Source organism: Phyllobates terribilis, unplaced genomic scaffold, assembly GCF_046119375.1.
Source record: "Phyllobates terribilis strain yellow unplaced genomic scaffold, ASM4611937v1 Scaffold_1__5_contigs__length_1240528914, whole genome shotgun sequence".
Taxonomy (NCBI): domain Eukaryota; kingdom Metazoa; phylum Chordata; class Amphibia; order Anura; family Dendrobatidae; genus Phyllobates; species Phyllobates terribilis.
In genome coordinates, this window is record NW_027362761.1 from 448,653,081 (window position 1) to 448,670,789 (window position 17,709).

Here is a 17,709-nt window from a genome sequence, read left to right on the forward strand (position 1 = left end):
TGAACCCAATCGAGATGGTTTGGGGTGAGCTGGATCGCAGAGTGAAGGCAAAAGGGCCAACAAGTGCTAAGCATCTCTGGGAACTCCTTCAAGACTGTTGGAAGACCATTTCCAGTGACTACCTCTTGAAGCTCATCAAGAGAATGCAAAGAGTGTGCAAAGCAGTCAGCAAAGCAAAAGGTGGCTACTTTGAAGAACCTAGAATATAAGACATATTTTCAGTTGTTTCACACTTTTTTGTTAAGTATATAATTCCACATGTGTTAATTCATAGTTTTGATGCCTTCAGTGTGAATGTACAATTTTCACAGTCATGAAAATACAGAAAAATCTTTAAATGAGGTGTGTCCAAACTTTTGGTCTGTACTGTATATGCATCTATATACAAAATATGTCATAGATACATGAGCATATGAATGAAAAAAGTCACAGCTAATCAAAGATGAAATAAAAAAGTGAGGAATGTGTTTGGTGTACAAAATACTGTACCGGTGGTCTGATTAGTACTGTCAAAAAAACATATTAGATCCTTAATATGTTTTGGATCTGATGGATGCAACAATAAGTAAATAGGATTGGTCAGGTTTTATTTGAAAACTGCTGTAGATAACAATGGTTTTGTGTCAAAAAAACAATATGATAGTGTGAACCTACAGTTAGGTGCAGAAATATCTGGACAGTGACTGAATCTTGGTGATTTGGGCTGTGTATTCCACTATTTTGGATTTAAAATGAAACAGCTGAGATACAGTTGAAGTGTAGACTTTCAGGCTATATTAAAGGGGATGAACAAAAATATCCTGTGAAAGTTTAGGAATTGCAACCATTTTTCTACAATGCCTCCTTATTTCTGGGGCTCAAAAGTAATTGGACAAATTAACTTTACTACAAACAAAATGTTCATTTTTAATACTTTGTAAAGAATCCTTTGCAGGCAATGACTGCCTGAAGTCTGGAAGTCATGGACGTCACCAAACGCTGGGTTGACTCCTTTGTGATGCTTTGCCACCTTTCCTGCAGCTGACTTCAGTTATTGCTTGTTTGTGGGTCTTTCTGCCTTAAGTTTTGTCTTAAGCTTGTGAAATACATGCTCGATGGGGTTGAGATCTGGTGACTGACTCGGCCATTGCAGAATATACCACTTCTTTGCCTTAAAAAAACGCCTGTGTTGCTTTCGCAGTATGTTTTGGGTCATTGTCCATCTGTATTGTGAAGAGCCCTCCAATCAATCTTGCTGCATTTGGTTGAATCTGAGCAGAAAGTATCGCCCCGTACACTTCAGAATTCATCCGGATACTTCTGTCTTCAGTCACATCATAAATAAACACTAGTGACCCAGTGGAAGCCATGCATGCTTGTGCCATGTTTTGGATCATGAGCTTCAGCAAAGTCCTCACATGGACCGAAATGTCGCCATGATGGGAGATTGAAAAAAATTGTGATTTTAATTAATTTTTGTCTCTAAAGTGCTACTTCCATTTTTTATTATATCTATCTAATCAAATATCTATCTGTCTATCTATCTCGCTATCAATCAATCTCTAAACCATTCATGTCCACATGATATAAAGTATGTGTTGCTAAGTTGAACAATGCTCCATATGAGCATGAATGACTGGTTCATGAGATTATACATTAACCTACAATTCCAGGTATGTACATTATAGGATATAAAATGTGTACGTCTCGTCACCTCAAATTTCGTCAGCGCATAGGAATGTTTTCATTCATTTACATTTTACAAGATGTCTGAGGAGCAGGTCATGAATGCACATTGCAGAGTTAATTACAGACAAGAGATACAAATATGTTGGATTGCACCTGCTTCAGTTATGCATAATGGAAATTAGTATCTATGTTAATGTTTGGATGAATCAATAAAGTTGGTATACATCTACCCTCGTTTCATCTTCATCATCCTGGTAGATGGCAGCAGATTTTTATCAAGAGTGTCTCGGTACATTTGTCCATTCATCCTTCCTTCAATTACATGAAATTTTCTAGTGCCGTATGTTGAAAAACAGCTCCACACTATGATGTTCCCACCTCCAAACTTTACTGTTGGTATTGTGTTTTGGGGTGATATTAAGTGGCCTCCAAGTATGGTGTGTATTATAGCATCCAAAGAGTTCAATTTCGGTCTCATCTGAGCAGACTGTATTCTCCCAGTATTTCACAGGCTTGTCTAAATGCTGTTGAGCAAACTGTAAACACACTTGAACATTCTTTTTGTTCAGCAAAGGAGTCTTGTGTGGTGAGTGTGCATACAGGCCATGGAGGTTGAGTGCATTACTTATAGCTTTCTTTTAAACCATTGTACCTGCTGATTCCAGGTCTTATTGTATCTCTCCACAGGTGGTCCTTGGCTCTTCGACAACATTTCTGATAATTTTATTCACTCTTCTGTCTGAAATCTTGTCGTAGGTTTATAGTGAAATGAAATTCTTTCTACTTACAGATTATAGCCCCACCAGTGCTCACTGGGACCTTCAGTAGTTTAGAAATTCTTCTGTAACCAATGCCATCAGTATGTTTTACAACAATGAAGTTGTAAAGGTCTTGAGACAGCTCACAGGTTTTACCCATCATGAAATGTTTCTTGTGTGTCACCTTGGTAATCAGACACCTTTTTATAGGCCTTCAGTTGAAACAGCTGATATTATTTTTCACTAAGTGGCAGGATTGCTTTCTAATTACTGATAGAATTCAGCTGGTGTCATGACTTTTCATGGCTTTTTGCACCTCTTTCTTCATGTGTTCAATACTTTCTCCCTGTGTCATTTCTCATTTACACATAATTTATGGACATCTATGGTGATTTCTTTGCCCGTGTGGATTGGATGGGTTGTTACTGACATCTGGTAAGAATTTCATGTCAAGAGCACCTTTAGAAATATATTTACTTAGAAAATTGGTGACATGTTAAATACTTATTTCACCCACCGCTCGTGCAATGTACATACAGCTCCTTTCATACCTGTACGTGTACATTCAGCTCCTCTCAGAGGCACTGTGCATATCGTTCCTGTCATACTCGCAGTATACATCCAGTTTCTCTCATCCCCACAGGTACTTCATACTTGCAGTACCATTCCATGCTACTCTTCAATTACATACATGCACTGTACATACAGCTCCTCTTATACCTGCAATGCCTATAAAGCTCCTGTCATACCTGGAAGTGTACATAAAACTCATTGAAAACCTGCGCTGTATATACAATTTCTTTCATGTCCACTGTATATATATACACAGTTTCTCTCATTCCTAAAGGTATTTCATACACCTCATGCGGCTTTGCTAATACCGACGTCGTTACATACAAGCAATGTTCTTAGTGCTTCTCTCCTATATTGTATACATGGCTCTCCTCATACCTATACAACACATACAGCTCTTCGTATACCTGAAATGCCCTTGTAGCCAGTGGCGTAACTAGAGTCTGATGGGCCCCGCTGCAAGATTTGGACCAGGCCCCCCCATTCTGAATACATTTTAGAAATGTATAAAATATATTTTATTATGCACCCTCCATCATGGTGTATATGTGCCAATCATCCTGGTATATATGTCCCTTATCCTGGGCCCATCTTGGTATATAAATCGCCCATTCTGGTATATGTCGCTTGTCCTGGGCCCCATCCTGGTATATATATCCCCCATTTTGATATATGTGCACTGCTTTGCCGCTGTTCTTTAATGTATAGAAAAAAAATAAACCATTATACTCACCAGAGACATATATAGAAATCCTGGGGCTACATAGCAGAAGTATAATGCACACCCCATAGTCCTCCATATAGTATAAGGCACAACCCATAATCCACCAAATAATATACTGCACAGCCCAAAGTCCTCCATATAGTATAATGCACAGCACATAGTAATCCATATTAGTATAATACACAGCCCATATTCTTCATATAATATACAGCCCATAGTCATCCATGTAGTATAATGCACAGCTCATAGTCCACCATGACGTATAATGCATAGCCCATAGTCATCCATAAAATATAATGCACCCCCAAAGTCATCCAGAAAGTTTAATGCACCCACATAGTCATCCATGTACTAGTATGACAATTGATTTAAAAAAATAAATAAAAAAATACTCACCTTCCCTTTGTTCCCTGCCGCGGCGTCCTCTTGTGAATCCCGCAACAGACTTCGGCTTGCGATGGGAGCGGATGACATCACTGCCATGGGCCCCGTCACATGCATGCCGACGTCAGCTGCTGACCTCTGATTGGCCAGCAGCGTGTATTGTGGAGCGCGGACCCAATGTGTCTGTGCGACGCAATACACTTGAAGAGGATGTGCGTCCGAGGACACACATCCAGTTGAAGTTTCTGCTGGCATCGGTGGGCCCCTGACCCACTGGGCCTGGTCGCATCGGCGACCGCAGTTGTTACGCCCCAGCTGATAGCTCTCGCCATACCAGTATGTTTACCTTAAGCTCCTCTAATAGCTGCATTTGTACATATAGTACATCCCATATCTGCACAGGATACATGCAGCCCGTTCATACCATCACTGTACACAGGTCATTACGGTTTGTTTGTTTGTTTGTTTATGGTTCTCCTGAAAAATCCCTGCAGTTTAGTCAAAATGTAATTTCTTTTCTTTTAAAACAAGGTCTTAATCACTGAAAAATTCTGCACGGAAAAAAAAAAATCTCAGAAAAGCCACACATCCCCACTGCAGACAGTCTTTCATCTCAGTGATGTAAACACTCTTGAGAGTAACTCATCTGATATCGCTATATAATAGGCCATTTCCTTTTCAGTGTGTGCACTTCTGTTAACAAAAATACATCTATTGTTGTGTAGAAAAACCACAGACATTGTTATTCCACTAAAAGCTGCAACATCCATCCACTGTATCCCTAAACTCATCAGTTGTGTATGCATAGGAATAATGTTAATGAAATCTGCGTCAGAGATTTACTTATTCTGTTTGCTATCCAAGGTGTCAAGTAGAACTTTACTTTTAGTGAACTTTCAGCACAAATATAGAAATACCTAACACATCATACACAATAGTAAGGACTGCAGATACAGGCTGAAAAATTACTGTTTACCCACAAATCTGCAGAGCAACCAACAGGAATCTCAGATTACTCAGCCATGTATCAGAAGGACCCATAGTTATCAAGCATAAATTGAAGAATTCCCTGATTAAATGCTTTAAAGGTCATCTGTCAGTAGGATCAACCCTCCTAAGCCGTCTATATGGGCGTGTAGGTCATAGAAAGCTGCATAAAATTATACCTTAATATCTGTGATTTAATGTCATATTCCAGAGAGATCCACATTTTTCTTAATATGTAAATGAAATGTTAAGATCTATGGGCCAGACACAGATCTCTATGAGAATCTGCCTCCAGAGCTTATTATTTTAATGAAAGGGGGAGTTACCAGTGTGAGACATGTAACGACTGCTCTATTGATCTACATGTCTCACACTGGTAAAGCCCACTTTCATTAAGAAAAACATGGATTTCTCTGGAAAAAGACATAGGATCCCAGATATAAAGGTATCATTTTATTCAGCTTTCTATGATCTACATACCCATATAGATGGCTTAGGAGGATTGATCCTGCTGACAGATGCCCTTTAATTCATATTTTGGGTTCAATAAACCTACTGATTATGCAGATACTGTCATAAAACATGGAAAAGAAAAAAAAAAAGACGAAGAAAAAAAATATGAACCAAGTAAGGATCTCTCAAAGATAAACCAAATATTTTATTGAATTTGCCAAAAGACAAGAGTGTGCTTACCTCTGCTGTTTCATTGCTTTTCTTATCTGTAGGCTTGGATGTCCCATCTGTTTTCTTACCACCTTGCTGAAATAAAACACAATTCCACTGTTATCTACTATTCCAGGGTCACGCCTGAAAGCAAAACACAGTTTTACTGCAATATTCCTGCAATGACCTGTTTCACACTCGTCTGCTGCCTTATGTGGGACGCCGGCGCTGGCAGCGCAGGAGACTCTCTGGAGCATTACTTTTTGTGGCACTTATATACCAGACTGGATACAATGTATAATAAATAAATGTAATCACAAGCTACTTTATATGGTAGAGATCAGAGATGCATCTCTTTGTCTGAAGCAAGGGCCACATTGCCATAATAAAGCAGTACCAAGGACTGCAATAAAAATTAAAGAGGTATTAATATGTGAGACATTTATAAATAGAGTATGCCATAAATATCTGAGAGGTACAAGTCCTGCTTACAGAATCTTCTCATTTTCAAGAATGTGTGATGTATAGTAAGGGTAATGTATAGTAAGGGTAAATTTGGTTGGTTTTAAATGGATTGTTCCAATGCAATTGCTGAAGATTTCTGTAACCCCCACCAGTCCAGAGAAGGGGCTCCTAAGTGCCATGTTTGAAAGGAACAATGGCCCGAACTTCATTCGTTATCTACGGGACTGCTGGAGATAGATGAGGACTGAGTTCGGCTACCTCCGTCAGGCCCATGTGTAATGAATAGAGCAAAGAGTTGGAGCCACATAGGACATGGTTCTCACAGAGATACTACTTGTATATCTTCTTTGTATCTCTTTATATTGCTATCATCAGTGAAGAATATGGATGCTGTACTAACAACCCAGTATTTCAATATACTCATAAATTACAATGGAGAGAAATGCATGCATATATGGGTAACTCTCCGACTTCAGTATCAAACAGTGTTCAAGGGACCCAGATATGTCTGCACTGTACTAGTAGCCGCTCCTCTTCTCTCGGATATGGAACGTACAACATGTGAGCGGCCCACAAACAAGCATTTTGTGTCCAGATGGTTCTGGGCCACAGAGAATGGCAATAGGAGCCACTTGTAGCCCCAGGGCCAGAGGCTGTCCACCCCATAGTTCTCTTGATCCTACAGTTCTAGTCTTCAATCTTTCCGAAGGATTGCTGGAGTATCAGAAATATCACTCTTTCCAGAGTTGTGGCATGACTACTATATAAAAGCCATAGAGTCTGGTACTGAAGCCGCGATAACATTTTGGCCCTAAACCGCCCCCCTTTCTATCATGTAAAAATTAAACTAATTACGGCACAGTTCTTAAAGTTCCCAAGGATTTCATCAAACGGAAATTTAAAAGCCAAAAATAACAACCAAACGAGATAAGTGTGAATGTCAGAACATGCATTTTTTTCAAGCTGGTAATACACTTGAGATAAAAGTCCACTGAACTGGAAGCATGGGCCGGCAATATACTGAGAGCATCGCTTGCTGACAGATGCTACTACGCATGTGTCGCCGCTATTTTGCTGGAGAATTTTTTTTTTAACGATCACAATATTAACCCTTTACCCCGGAAGGTTGTTTTGCATGTTAATGACCAGGCCAATTTTTACAATTCTGACCAGTGTCACTTTATGAGGTAATGAAGCGCTCCAGAGTTAACAGATCCCGCTGATTCTGAGACTATTTTTGTGACATATTATACTTCATGATAGTGCTAAAATTTATTTGATATGACTTGCGTTTATTTGTGAAAAAATTGGAAATTGGGCGAAAATTTTGCAATTTTCAAACTTTGAATTATTATGCCCTTAAATCAGAAATATATTTTTGTTAGGGAGCTATAAGGGTTAAAAGTTGACCAGCGATTTCTCATTTTTCCAACAAAGTTTACAAAACCATTATTTTAGGGACCACATCACATTTGAAGTGACTTTGAGGGGCCTTTGACAGAAAATACCCAAAAGTGACACCATTCTAAAAACTGTACCCCTCAAGGTGATTAAAACCACATTCAAGAAGTTTATTAACCCTTCAGGTGCTTCACAGGAATTTCACACAAATTTATTTATTTTTACAAGGGTAACAGGAAAAAATGGATTCCAAAATTTGTTGTGCAATTTTTCCTGAGCATGCCGATACCCCATATGTAGGGGAAAACCACTGTTTGGGCGCACGGCAGGGCTCGGAAGGGAAGCAGCGCCATTTGACTTTTTTAATGTAAAATTAGCTTGAATAATAAGCGGACGCCATGTTGTGTTTGTTGAGCCCCTGATGTGCCTAAACAGTGGAAACCCCCCACAAGTGACCCCATTTTGGAAACTAGACCCCTCAGGGAACTTATCTAGACAAATGTGAGCCAAGCCATACAGCAATCTTTGGGAGGCAGAATGAACAAATCAGCAGCAGGTGAAGAATTGGTTTTATTTAATTTTTACGCCATTCCTCGTGCGGTATAATTGATTAGACGACTTTATTCTTTGGGTTGGTACGATTACAGCAATACCAGATTCATATCGGGTTTTTATCAGGGCTGTGGAGTCGTAGTCGTGGAGCCAGTGTCCATTTTGGTGGAGTTGCAGTCTGTATAAAATGGACCGACTCCAACTCCTAAAATATATAATAAATTGGATACAGTAGTTCAATGCAGTTTGTGGGGAATATTTTTTTTACATAAGAATTTGGGAAAGTTATGAAATGTCCTATAAATGTCTGTCCTATTCCTGATCTAAGGGTCTAGACTTTCAGCTACAGTAAATTTATCACAAACATGAGCCATGTATGAGGGAGTCGTGAAGTCGGAGTCGGTGTCATGGAAATTGAGGAGTCGAAGGTTTGGCTTACAGACTCCATAGCCCTGGTTTTTATGATTGACAGCTGTCACACACTAAAAAAAGTTTTTTGTTTTTTTTTTGCAAAGACTAGTTTTTGTATTGCCATATATCGAGAGCTATAATTTTTCCATATTTCGGCCGACAGAGTTATCTGACGGCTTGTTTTTTGCGGGACGAGTTGACATTTTTATTGGTACCATTTTCAGGCACGTGACATTTTTTGATCGCTTTGTAGTCTGATTTTTGGGAAGCAGAATAAACAAAACCCAATAATTCAGGAATTGTTTTTTTTTTTATGCTGTTCCACGTGTGGTAAAATTGATAACGCAGCTTTATTCTTCTGGTCAGTACGTTTGCAGCGGTACCAAATTTCTATATTTTTTTTTATGTTTTGGCGCTTTTACACAATAAAAACTATTTTATAGAAAAAATATATTTTTTGCATCGCTTTATTCTGAGAGCTATAACTTTTTTGTCTGATGGAGCTGTATGGCCGCTTGTTTATTGCAGGATGAGATGACGTTTTCAGCTATACCATTTTTATTTACATTCGTCTTTTTGATTGCGTTTGATTCCACTTTTTGTTCGGCAGTAGGATGATAAAGCATCGTTTTTTTGCAGCTTTTTTATATATATATTTTTTACAGTTTTCACTAAAGGGGTTATCTAGTGGGACAGTTTTATAGGTCAGGTCGTATATAATTTTTTTTTATTTAAAAAATATATTTTTACAACTTATTTTTTGTTTTACTTTTTTTCCACTTTTTACTTAATCCCACTATGGGACTTTCACTTTCTGCAGGCTGATCGCAGTTATAATGTATAACAATGGAGGATCACTACTATACATTATAACCTGTCAGTGCTGCAGACACAAGTTATTTTGATCATGCACTGCGCATGATCAAACTAACTTGCTGGTGCCTGATGACCCATGACGACATCGGGTCCCCATGGCAACGATCGGGATCCTGCACTGACGGCGGGGGGTCTCTAATCCAAGAGTAGAGTGGCTCTTTTAGAGTGGTGATCGCAGCATTTAGGGGGTTAAAGTGCCAGGAGCAATGCGGGCACCGCTCCTGGTACTTAGTGCCGGGTGTTAGCTGTCAGAATCAACTGACACCCGGCGGCGATCATGCCCGCAAAGCCTGTGTGCGGGCGTGATCGCTGTGCTGTAATAATACGTACCTGGTCCATAAGGCCCAGGGCCCAGGGACATATTATTACGCACAATGTCAGAAAGGGGTTAACTGCGCAAATGCAGTATTTAAAATAGGAGGCAGGTAACTGAGGGTTCAGTGACCTGTCATTTAAGCCCAGAATGAGGATGACGAGGCCAGAGCACCCAAAAAGACCTGGCCACTGGCCGCCCCGAAGCACGAGCATCTCATTAACCCCAAACTGCAATCACAGATTAAATAAGAATCACAAGACTGATTTCTTCAACCCAGGTATCATTTTAATCAGTGTAACAGCGCCAACCTGCCAATGCCTGTAGTTTACTTTGCAAAATCCTGATAACAGGTTTCCTTTAAATAGGACCTGCCTGACAAAGTGAAGTAGACCAAACCTCTGAATGGCTTAGGAAAAACAAAATTAAGACTTTGGAGTGGCCTAGTCAAAGTCCTGACCTTAATCCGATTGAGATGCTGTGGCATGACCTTAAAAAGGCGGTTCATGCTCGGAAACCCTCCAATGTGGTTGAATTACAACAATTTTGCAAAGATAATGGACCAAAATTCCTCTAGAGCGTTGCAAAAGACTCATTGCCAGTTATCGCAAACGCTTGACTGCAGTTGCTGATGCTAAGGGTGGCCCAACCAATTATTAGGTTTAGGGGGCATTCACTTTTTCACACAGGGCTCTGTAGGTTTGGATTTCCTTTTCCCTTAATAATAAAGACCTTAATTTAAAAACTGCATTTTGTGCTTACTTGTGTTATCTTTGTCTTAGATTTAAATGAGTTTTGTGATCTGGAACAATTAGGTGTGACAAGCATGCAAAAGAAATCAGAAAGGGGGTAAACACTTTTTCACACCACTGTATACCCTGCACTATTTTCCGGATATCGTGATATTTCCCTGGTGTGATAAATTCTGCCTCAATATCTTGTTTTAAAAAATACTTGAACACAGCTTTAGGAATGCAGCTTCAATTCACTAGGGATTAATTCTTCAAAAGTTACTTATTCAACCCTGCATTTCCCGGAAAAGTATTATAGAAAAGCTCTAAATGGTAAATGGAGCAGTTTCTTTGAAATTATTGATATGATAAAGTAGTTCAAAACCCAGTAAATGCTGCTCAACAATAGAAGAATTGCAAAAATATTGACAACCATTACTTTATAACCCCCCCCCCCAAAAAAAAAAACATGAAGTAAATACAGGGCAGAAAGTCATAAGACATTAGGGATGTGGGCGGTGAGATTTTGCCAGTTTGTTTTCAGGTCAGGCTCACTTATTTTGATCTACCCATGCATGTGAACCATTAAACACAGGCTATGTTGAGAAATAATTAAACACTATAGATCTCTTGGGCCTTCGGGCTTAGAAGAGAAGAAAGCACTTAACTCCTCATGTTAGTATACAGTGGGGAAAATAAGTAGCTGATACATTGCCGATTTTGCAAGTTTTCCCACCTACAATGAATAGAGAGGTCTGTAATTTTTATCTTAGGTACACTTCAACTGACAGAATCTAAAAAAACCAAACAGAAAATCACATTGTATGAGTTTTACATAATTAAATTGCATTTTATTGCATGAAATAAGTATCTGATCACCCACCAACCAGCACAAACTCTGTCTCTCATAGACCTGATAGTTTAGAAGTCCTCCTATTCTGCACTCATTACCTGTATTAATTGCACCTGTTTGAACGTGTTACCTGTATAAAAGACACCTGTCCACACACTTAATCAATCACATTCCAACCTCTCCACCATGGCCAAGACCAAAGAGCTGTCTAAGGACACCAGGGACAAAATTGTAGACCTGCACAAGGCTGGTATGGGCTACAGGACAATAGTCAAGCAGCTTGGTGAGAAGGCAACAACTGTTGGCACAATTGATTAGAAAATGGAAGAAACAAGATTACTGTCTATCTTCCTTGGTCTGGGGATCCATGCAGGATCTCTCCTCGTAGGGTAAGGATGATTCTGAGAAAGGTTAGGAATCAGCCCAGCACTATACAGGAGGACCTAGTCAATGACCTGAAGAGATCTGGGACCACAGTCTCAAACATTACTGTTAGTAACACACTACGCTGTTATGGATTAAAATCCTGCAGAGCACGCAGGGTCTCCCTGCTCACACCAGCACATGTCCAAGCTCATTTGAAGTTTGCTAATGACCAACTGGATGATCCAGAGGAGGCATGGGAGAAAGTCATGTGGTCAGATGAGACCAAAATAGAACTTTTTGGCATCAACTCTACTCGCTGTGTTTGGAGGAAGAAGAAGGATGAGTACAACCCCAAGAACACCGTCCCAACGGTGAAGCATGGTGGGTGAAACATCATACTTTGGGGGTGCTTTTCTGCAAAAGAGACAGGACAACTGCACTGTCTTGAAGGGAGGATGGATGGGGTCATGAAATGCAAGATTTTGGCCAACAACCCTTCTTCCCTCAGTAAGAGAATTGAAGATGGGTCGTGGCTGGGTCTTCCAGCATGACAATGACCTGAAACTCAAAGCCAGGGCAGCTAAGGAGTGGCTCCGTAAGAAGCATTTCAAGGTCGTGGAGTGGCCTAGCCAGTCTCCATATCTGAACCCAATAGAAAAACTTTGGAGGGAGCTGAGACTCAATGTCGCCCAGTGACAGTCCCAAAAAGTGAAAGATCTGTATGGAGGAGTGGGCCAAAATCTCTGCTGCAGTGTGTGCAAACTTGGTCAAGAACCTCAGGAAACGTCTGACCTCTGTTAATTGCCAACAAAGGTTTCTGTACGAAATATTAAGTTCTGTTTTTCTATTGTATCAAATACTTATTTCATGCAATAAAATGCAAATTAATTATGTAAAAATCATACAATATGATTCTCTGAATTTTCTTTTTAGATTCTATCTCTCACAGTTGAAGTGTACCTATGATAAAAATTACAGACCTCTCCATTCTTTGTAGGTGGGAAAACTTGCAAAATCAGCAGTGTATCAAATACTTATTTTCCCAACTGTATATGGATGTGTTCACATAAACCAGTTGTGTCTGGCTAGTGCTTTTTGCCTGAACGTGACAGAACTGATGGAAGTTGTGATTGTCGTGCAATTGATCTCTAAGCACATCATCGTGCAAGATTTCTCTGTCTCCGGGGCATCCCAATTGATGCTACCGTATACAAAACTGACCTTATAGAAAACTTTTTTTTGCTGGTTTTGCTCCATTGCTTTTGATCTGCACTGCTTTAAACATTAGTGTAAAGCGGTGCTGTGGAGTCGGAGTCCATTTTGGGAATGATAATATAGGTGCAGATAACCAACATTAGCTTAGTCCTAATGGATCAGATTTGAGTATTGTGTCATCATTTCCAATCCTCACAAACATAAAACCTATCATTCTGAAAGATCTGATAATTAAAAAAAATGTGACTATAAAATTAGACTAGTTTATTAAAATGCAGTTGATAATTATTGTGCTTAGCAATTTTATAATTATATTTAATGGCTTTCAAACCTGCTTATCTCCGGGACGCTCATTTTGCATAATGCGTACCACAGTATTAATTCACATTTCTACAAAATAATTACATAAAGCAGCCAATTGGTGAGTAAGAGAATTTTCTACAAGGCACTGATTGAATTTCTTTCATCAGCTTAAGGCTAAGGCTATACTGAAACTTTTTTGTTGCACTACTGAATGATTTTAACCCTTAAAGGGAATCTGTCACCAGGTTCTTGCTACCTCATCTGATAGCAGTATAGTGCAGGAAAAGAAATCCTGAGTCCAGCGATGTATCACTTAGTTTACTGGGTGCAACAGTTGTGACATGATCAGAGTTTTTAGATGTAGCATGCAGCAGAGCTGAGAAAGAAAACCCCTCCCACACCACAGCTTTCTGTGTACATTGTATATTGTCAGTAAAATGCTTATCAGAGGAGAGTGTGATTGCACCAGCTCATCAAGAGAATGCCAAGAGTGTGCAAAGCAGTCATCAAAGCAAAAGGTGGCTACTTTGAAGAACCTAGAATATAAGACATATTTTCAGTTGTTTCACACTTTTTTGTTAAGTATATAATTCCACATGTGTTAATTCATAGTTTTGATGCCTTCAGTGTGAATGTACAATTTTCAAAGTCATGAAAATACAGAAAAATCCTTAAATGAGAAGGTGTGTCCAAACTTTTGGTCTGTACAGTATATACACGCATAAACACATTTGAAACACAAAAATACATATAAACAGTAGAGATGAGCGGTGTTCGACTAGAACTGTTCGCCAATCTCAAATTCGAGCTGTTTTGGGCGGTGTTCGAGTTGTTCGACGAACCCGAACGATTTGCAAAAAATTCGGCTGTTCGAGGTTATGTTCGATAACTGTTCGTGCACCAAAAGCGTGTCCTGCATGTCTGGCGCTATTTAGAGCACCAATCATGCAGGGATTGTCTGCCACTCACTGTAATGCCACAGCCATGGTGGTTGTGGCATTACAGTGATTGCCCAAATCGATGGGAACAGTGCCAACAGTGAAACATGAAAAGCCGGCAATTCAGCAGCGGCATACACCTGTACCCGACAATTTAGAACCGAAAGAATAGAGCTTCACACATAGATTAGATAGATATAAACATGTCAGACACATATATACGAAGTACAGTGAAAGTGCTGCTTACTGTACTTGTCATTTAGCGTAAAGGATTTATCAAAAAAAATAATAGTGTTTTCAGGCACCGTCTCTTTAAAAAAGCCGGCCGGCAATTCAGCAGCGGTACCCGACAATTTAGAATAGAAGGAATAGAGAATCACACATAGATTAGATAGATAGAAACATGTCAGTCACATATATAAGAAGTGCAGTGACAGTGTTGATTACTGTACTTGTCATTTAGTGTAAAGGATTTATTTAAAAAAATAATAGTGTTTTCATGCACTGTCTCTTTAAAAAAGCCGGCCGGCAATTCAGCAGCGGTACCCGACAATTTATAACAGACAGAATAGAGCTTCACACATAGATTAGATAGATAGAAACATGTCAGTCACATATATATGAAGTACAGTGATAGTGTTGGTTACAGTACTTGTCATTTAGTATTAAAATAAAGGATTTATTATTAAAAAAATTGGCGTGGGGTTCCCCTTAATTTTAGGCTCTAGCGGAGGTTAAGCAGACGGCTGGGGCAGATGTTTGAAGCCTGGGAAGGGGGTAATACCCACGGAGCTTCCCAGGCTACTAATATCAGCCCCCAGCTGAATACATAGCCTTTACTAGCTATTAAAATGGGGGACCCCCCAAAAAAAATGACGTGGGGTCCCCCCTAATTTAATAGCTAGCAAAGGCTAGGCAGACAGCTGGGGGCTGATATTAATAGCCCAGGAAGGGAGCCATGAATATTGGCCCCCTCCCAGGCTAGAAACACCAGCCGTCAGCCGCCCCAGAAATGGCGCATTCATAGGATGCGCCAATTCTGGCACTTAGCCTCGCTCTTCCACGCTGCCCTGGTGCGGTGGCAGGGGGTAATAGGGTTGGGGTTGATGTCAGCTTATAATGCCAGCTGACATCAAGCCCAGGTTAGTAATGGAGAGGCGTCTATAAGACACCCCCATTACTAACCCCATAGTCAAAGTTAAAAAAAACACAAACACCCAGAATAAAGTCCTTTAATTGAAATAAAGACACAATCCTTTATTGTTCTAAATTAAACCATACTTACCATCACGCCCATTCCAGCTGAAGCCAACGATCTCCTGCAATAAAAGAAAAATAATAAAGCAACCTCATCCTTACCTTTCCATGGTTCCCACGACAGCTTCAGCTCTGCTACATCGAGATGACAGGCTGGACCGCAGCAGAACGCTGCCATCCAGCCTCTCATCCCGCAGACACTGAGAAGCGCAGGCTTGCTTGCGCTGCTCAGCGTCTCTCTGTGACGACATCCAGATGAGCCGAGTTCATGTCCAATGAACTCATCTCACCTCATGCACGTCACTGACAGCGTGGGAAAATTCTCAAGCTGAAGCGGTGAGTGCAGGAGAATTCTCCCACGCTGTCAGTGACGTGCATAAGGTGAGCTCATGTCCAATGAACTCAGCTCACCTCCTGCACGTCACTGACAGCGTGGGAGAATTCTCCTGCACTCAGCGCTTCAGCGTGAGAATTCTCCCGCTGAAGCGCTGAGTGCAGGAGAATTTTCCCACGCTGTCAGTGACGTGCATAAGGTGAGCTCATGTCCAATGAACTCAGCTCACCTCCTGCACGTCACTGACAGCGTGGGAGAATTCTCCTGCACTCAGCGCTTCAGTGTGAGAATTCTCCCACGCTGAAGCGCTGAGTGCAGGAGAATTTTCCCACGCTGTCAGTGACGTGCATGAGGTGAGCCGAGTTCATTGGACATTAACTCGGCTCATCTGGATGCCCTCACAGAGAGACACTGTGGAGCGCAAGCAAGCCTGCGCTTCTCAGTGTCTGCGGGATGACAGGCTGGATGGCAGCGTTCTGCTGCGGTCCAGCCTGTCATCTCGATGTAGCAGAGCTGAAGCTGTCATGGGAACCATGGAAAGGTAAGGATGATGTTGCTTTATTATTTTTCTTTTATTTCAGGAGATCGTTGGCTTCAGCTGGAATGGGCGTGATGGTAAGTATGGTTTAATTTAGAACAATAAAGAATTGTGTGTTTATTTCAATTAAAGGACTTTTTTCTGGGTGTTGTGTTTTTTTTAAATACTTTACTAGAAATTCATGGTGGTCATGTCTAATATTGGCGTGACCCCATGAATTTCGGGCTTAGGGCCAGCTGATAATGCCAAGCTGGCCCTAACCCCTTTATTACCCAGTGAGCCACCGCATCAGGGCCCTGGATGAGTTGGGTACAGCGCCAGAAGATGGCGCTTCTATGAACGCGCCATTTTCCGGGGTGGCTGCGGACTGCAATTTGCAGCGGGGGTGGCCCAGAAAGCTTGGGCCTCCCTGCGCTGCGGATTCCAGCCCCCAGCTGCCTAGTTGTACCTGGCTGGACACAAAAACAGGGCGAAGCCCCACGTCAATTTTCTTTAAATTATTTCATGAAATAATTAAGAAAAAAAGGGCTTCCCTATATTGTTGTGTCCGGCCAGGTACAAATAGGCAGCTGGTGGTTGGGGGCAGCCCGTTCCTGCCTGCTGTACCTGGCTGGACACAAATATAGTGCGAAGCCCCACGTCAATTTTTTTAAAATTATTTCATGAATTTCCTGAAATAATTTAAAAAAATTGAAGTGGGGCTTCGCACTATATTTGTGTCCAGCCAGGTACAGCAGGCAGGAACGGGCTGCCCCCAACCACCAGCTGCCTATTTGTACCTGGCCGGACACAACAATATAGGGAAGGCCTTTTTTTCTTAATTATTTCATGAATTTCATGAAATAATTAAAAAAAAATACGTGGGGCTTCGCCCTATTTTTGTGTCCAGCCAGGTACAACTAGGCAGCTGGGGGCTGGAATCTGCAGCGCAGGGAGGCCCAAGCTTTCTGGGCCCCCCCCTGCTACAAATTGCAGTCCGCAGCCACCCCGGAAAATGGCGCGTTCATAGAAGCGCCATCTTCTGGCGCTGTACCCAACTCATCCAGGGCCCTGGTGCGGTGGCTCACTGGGTAATAAAGGGGTTAGGGCCAGCTTGGTATTATCAGCTGGCCCCAAGCCCAAAATTCATGGGGTCACGCCAGTATTAGACATGACCGCCATGAATTTCTAGTAAAGTATTTAAAAAAAACACAACACCCAGAATAAAGTCCTTTAATTGAAATAAAGACACAATTCTTTATTGTTCTAAATTAAACCATACTTACCATCACACCCATTCCAGCTGAAGCCAACGATCTCCTGCAATAAAAGAAAAATAATAAACCAACCTCATCCTTACCTTTCCATGGTTCCCACGACAGCTTCAGCTCTGCTACATCGAGATGACTGGCTGGACCGC

The 17,709-nt window shown here is 40.9% G+C and overlaps 1 protein-coding gene across 4 annotated transcripts in view; it reads right to left on the reverse strand.

Annotated features, from left to right (window-relative positions):
- Positions 1 to 17,709, reverse strand: part of CAST (calpastatin) — a 195,332-nt gene that overhangs the window by 97,823 nt on the left and 79,800 nt on the right. For all 4 annotated transcript variants that reach the window (XM_073678218.1, XM_073678209.1, XM_073678226.1 and 1 more), the window contains one exon: positions 5,788 to 5,853. In XM_073678218.1, coding sequence (XP_073534319.1) covers positions 5,788 to 5,853 — 66 coding nt within the window. The remainder of the gene's footprint in view (positions 1 to 5,787; positions 5,854 to 17,709) is intronic.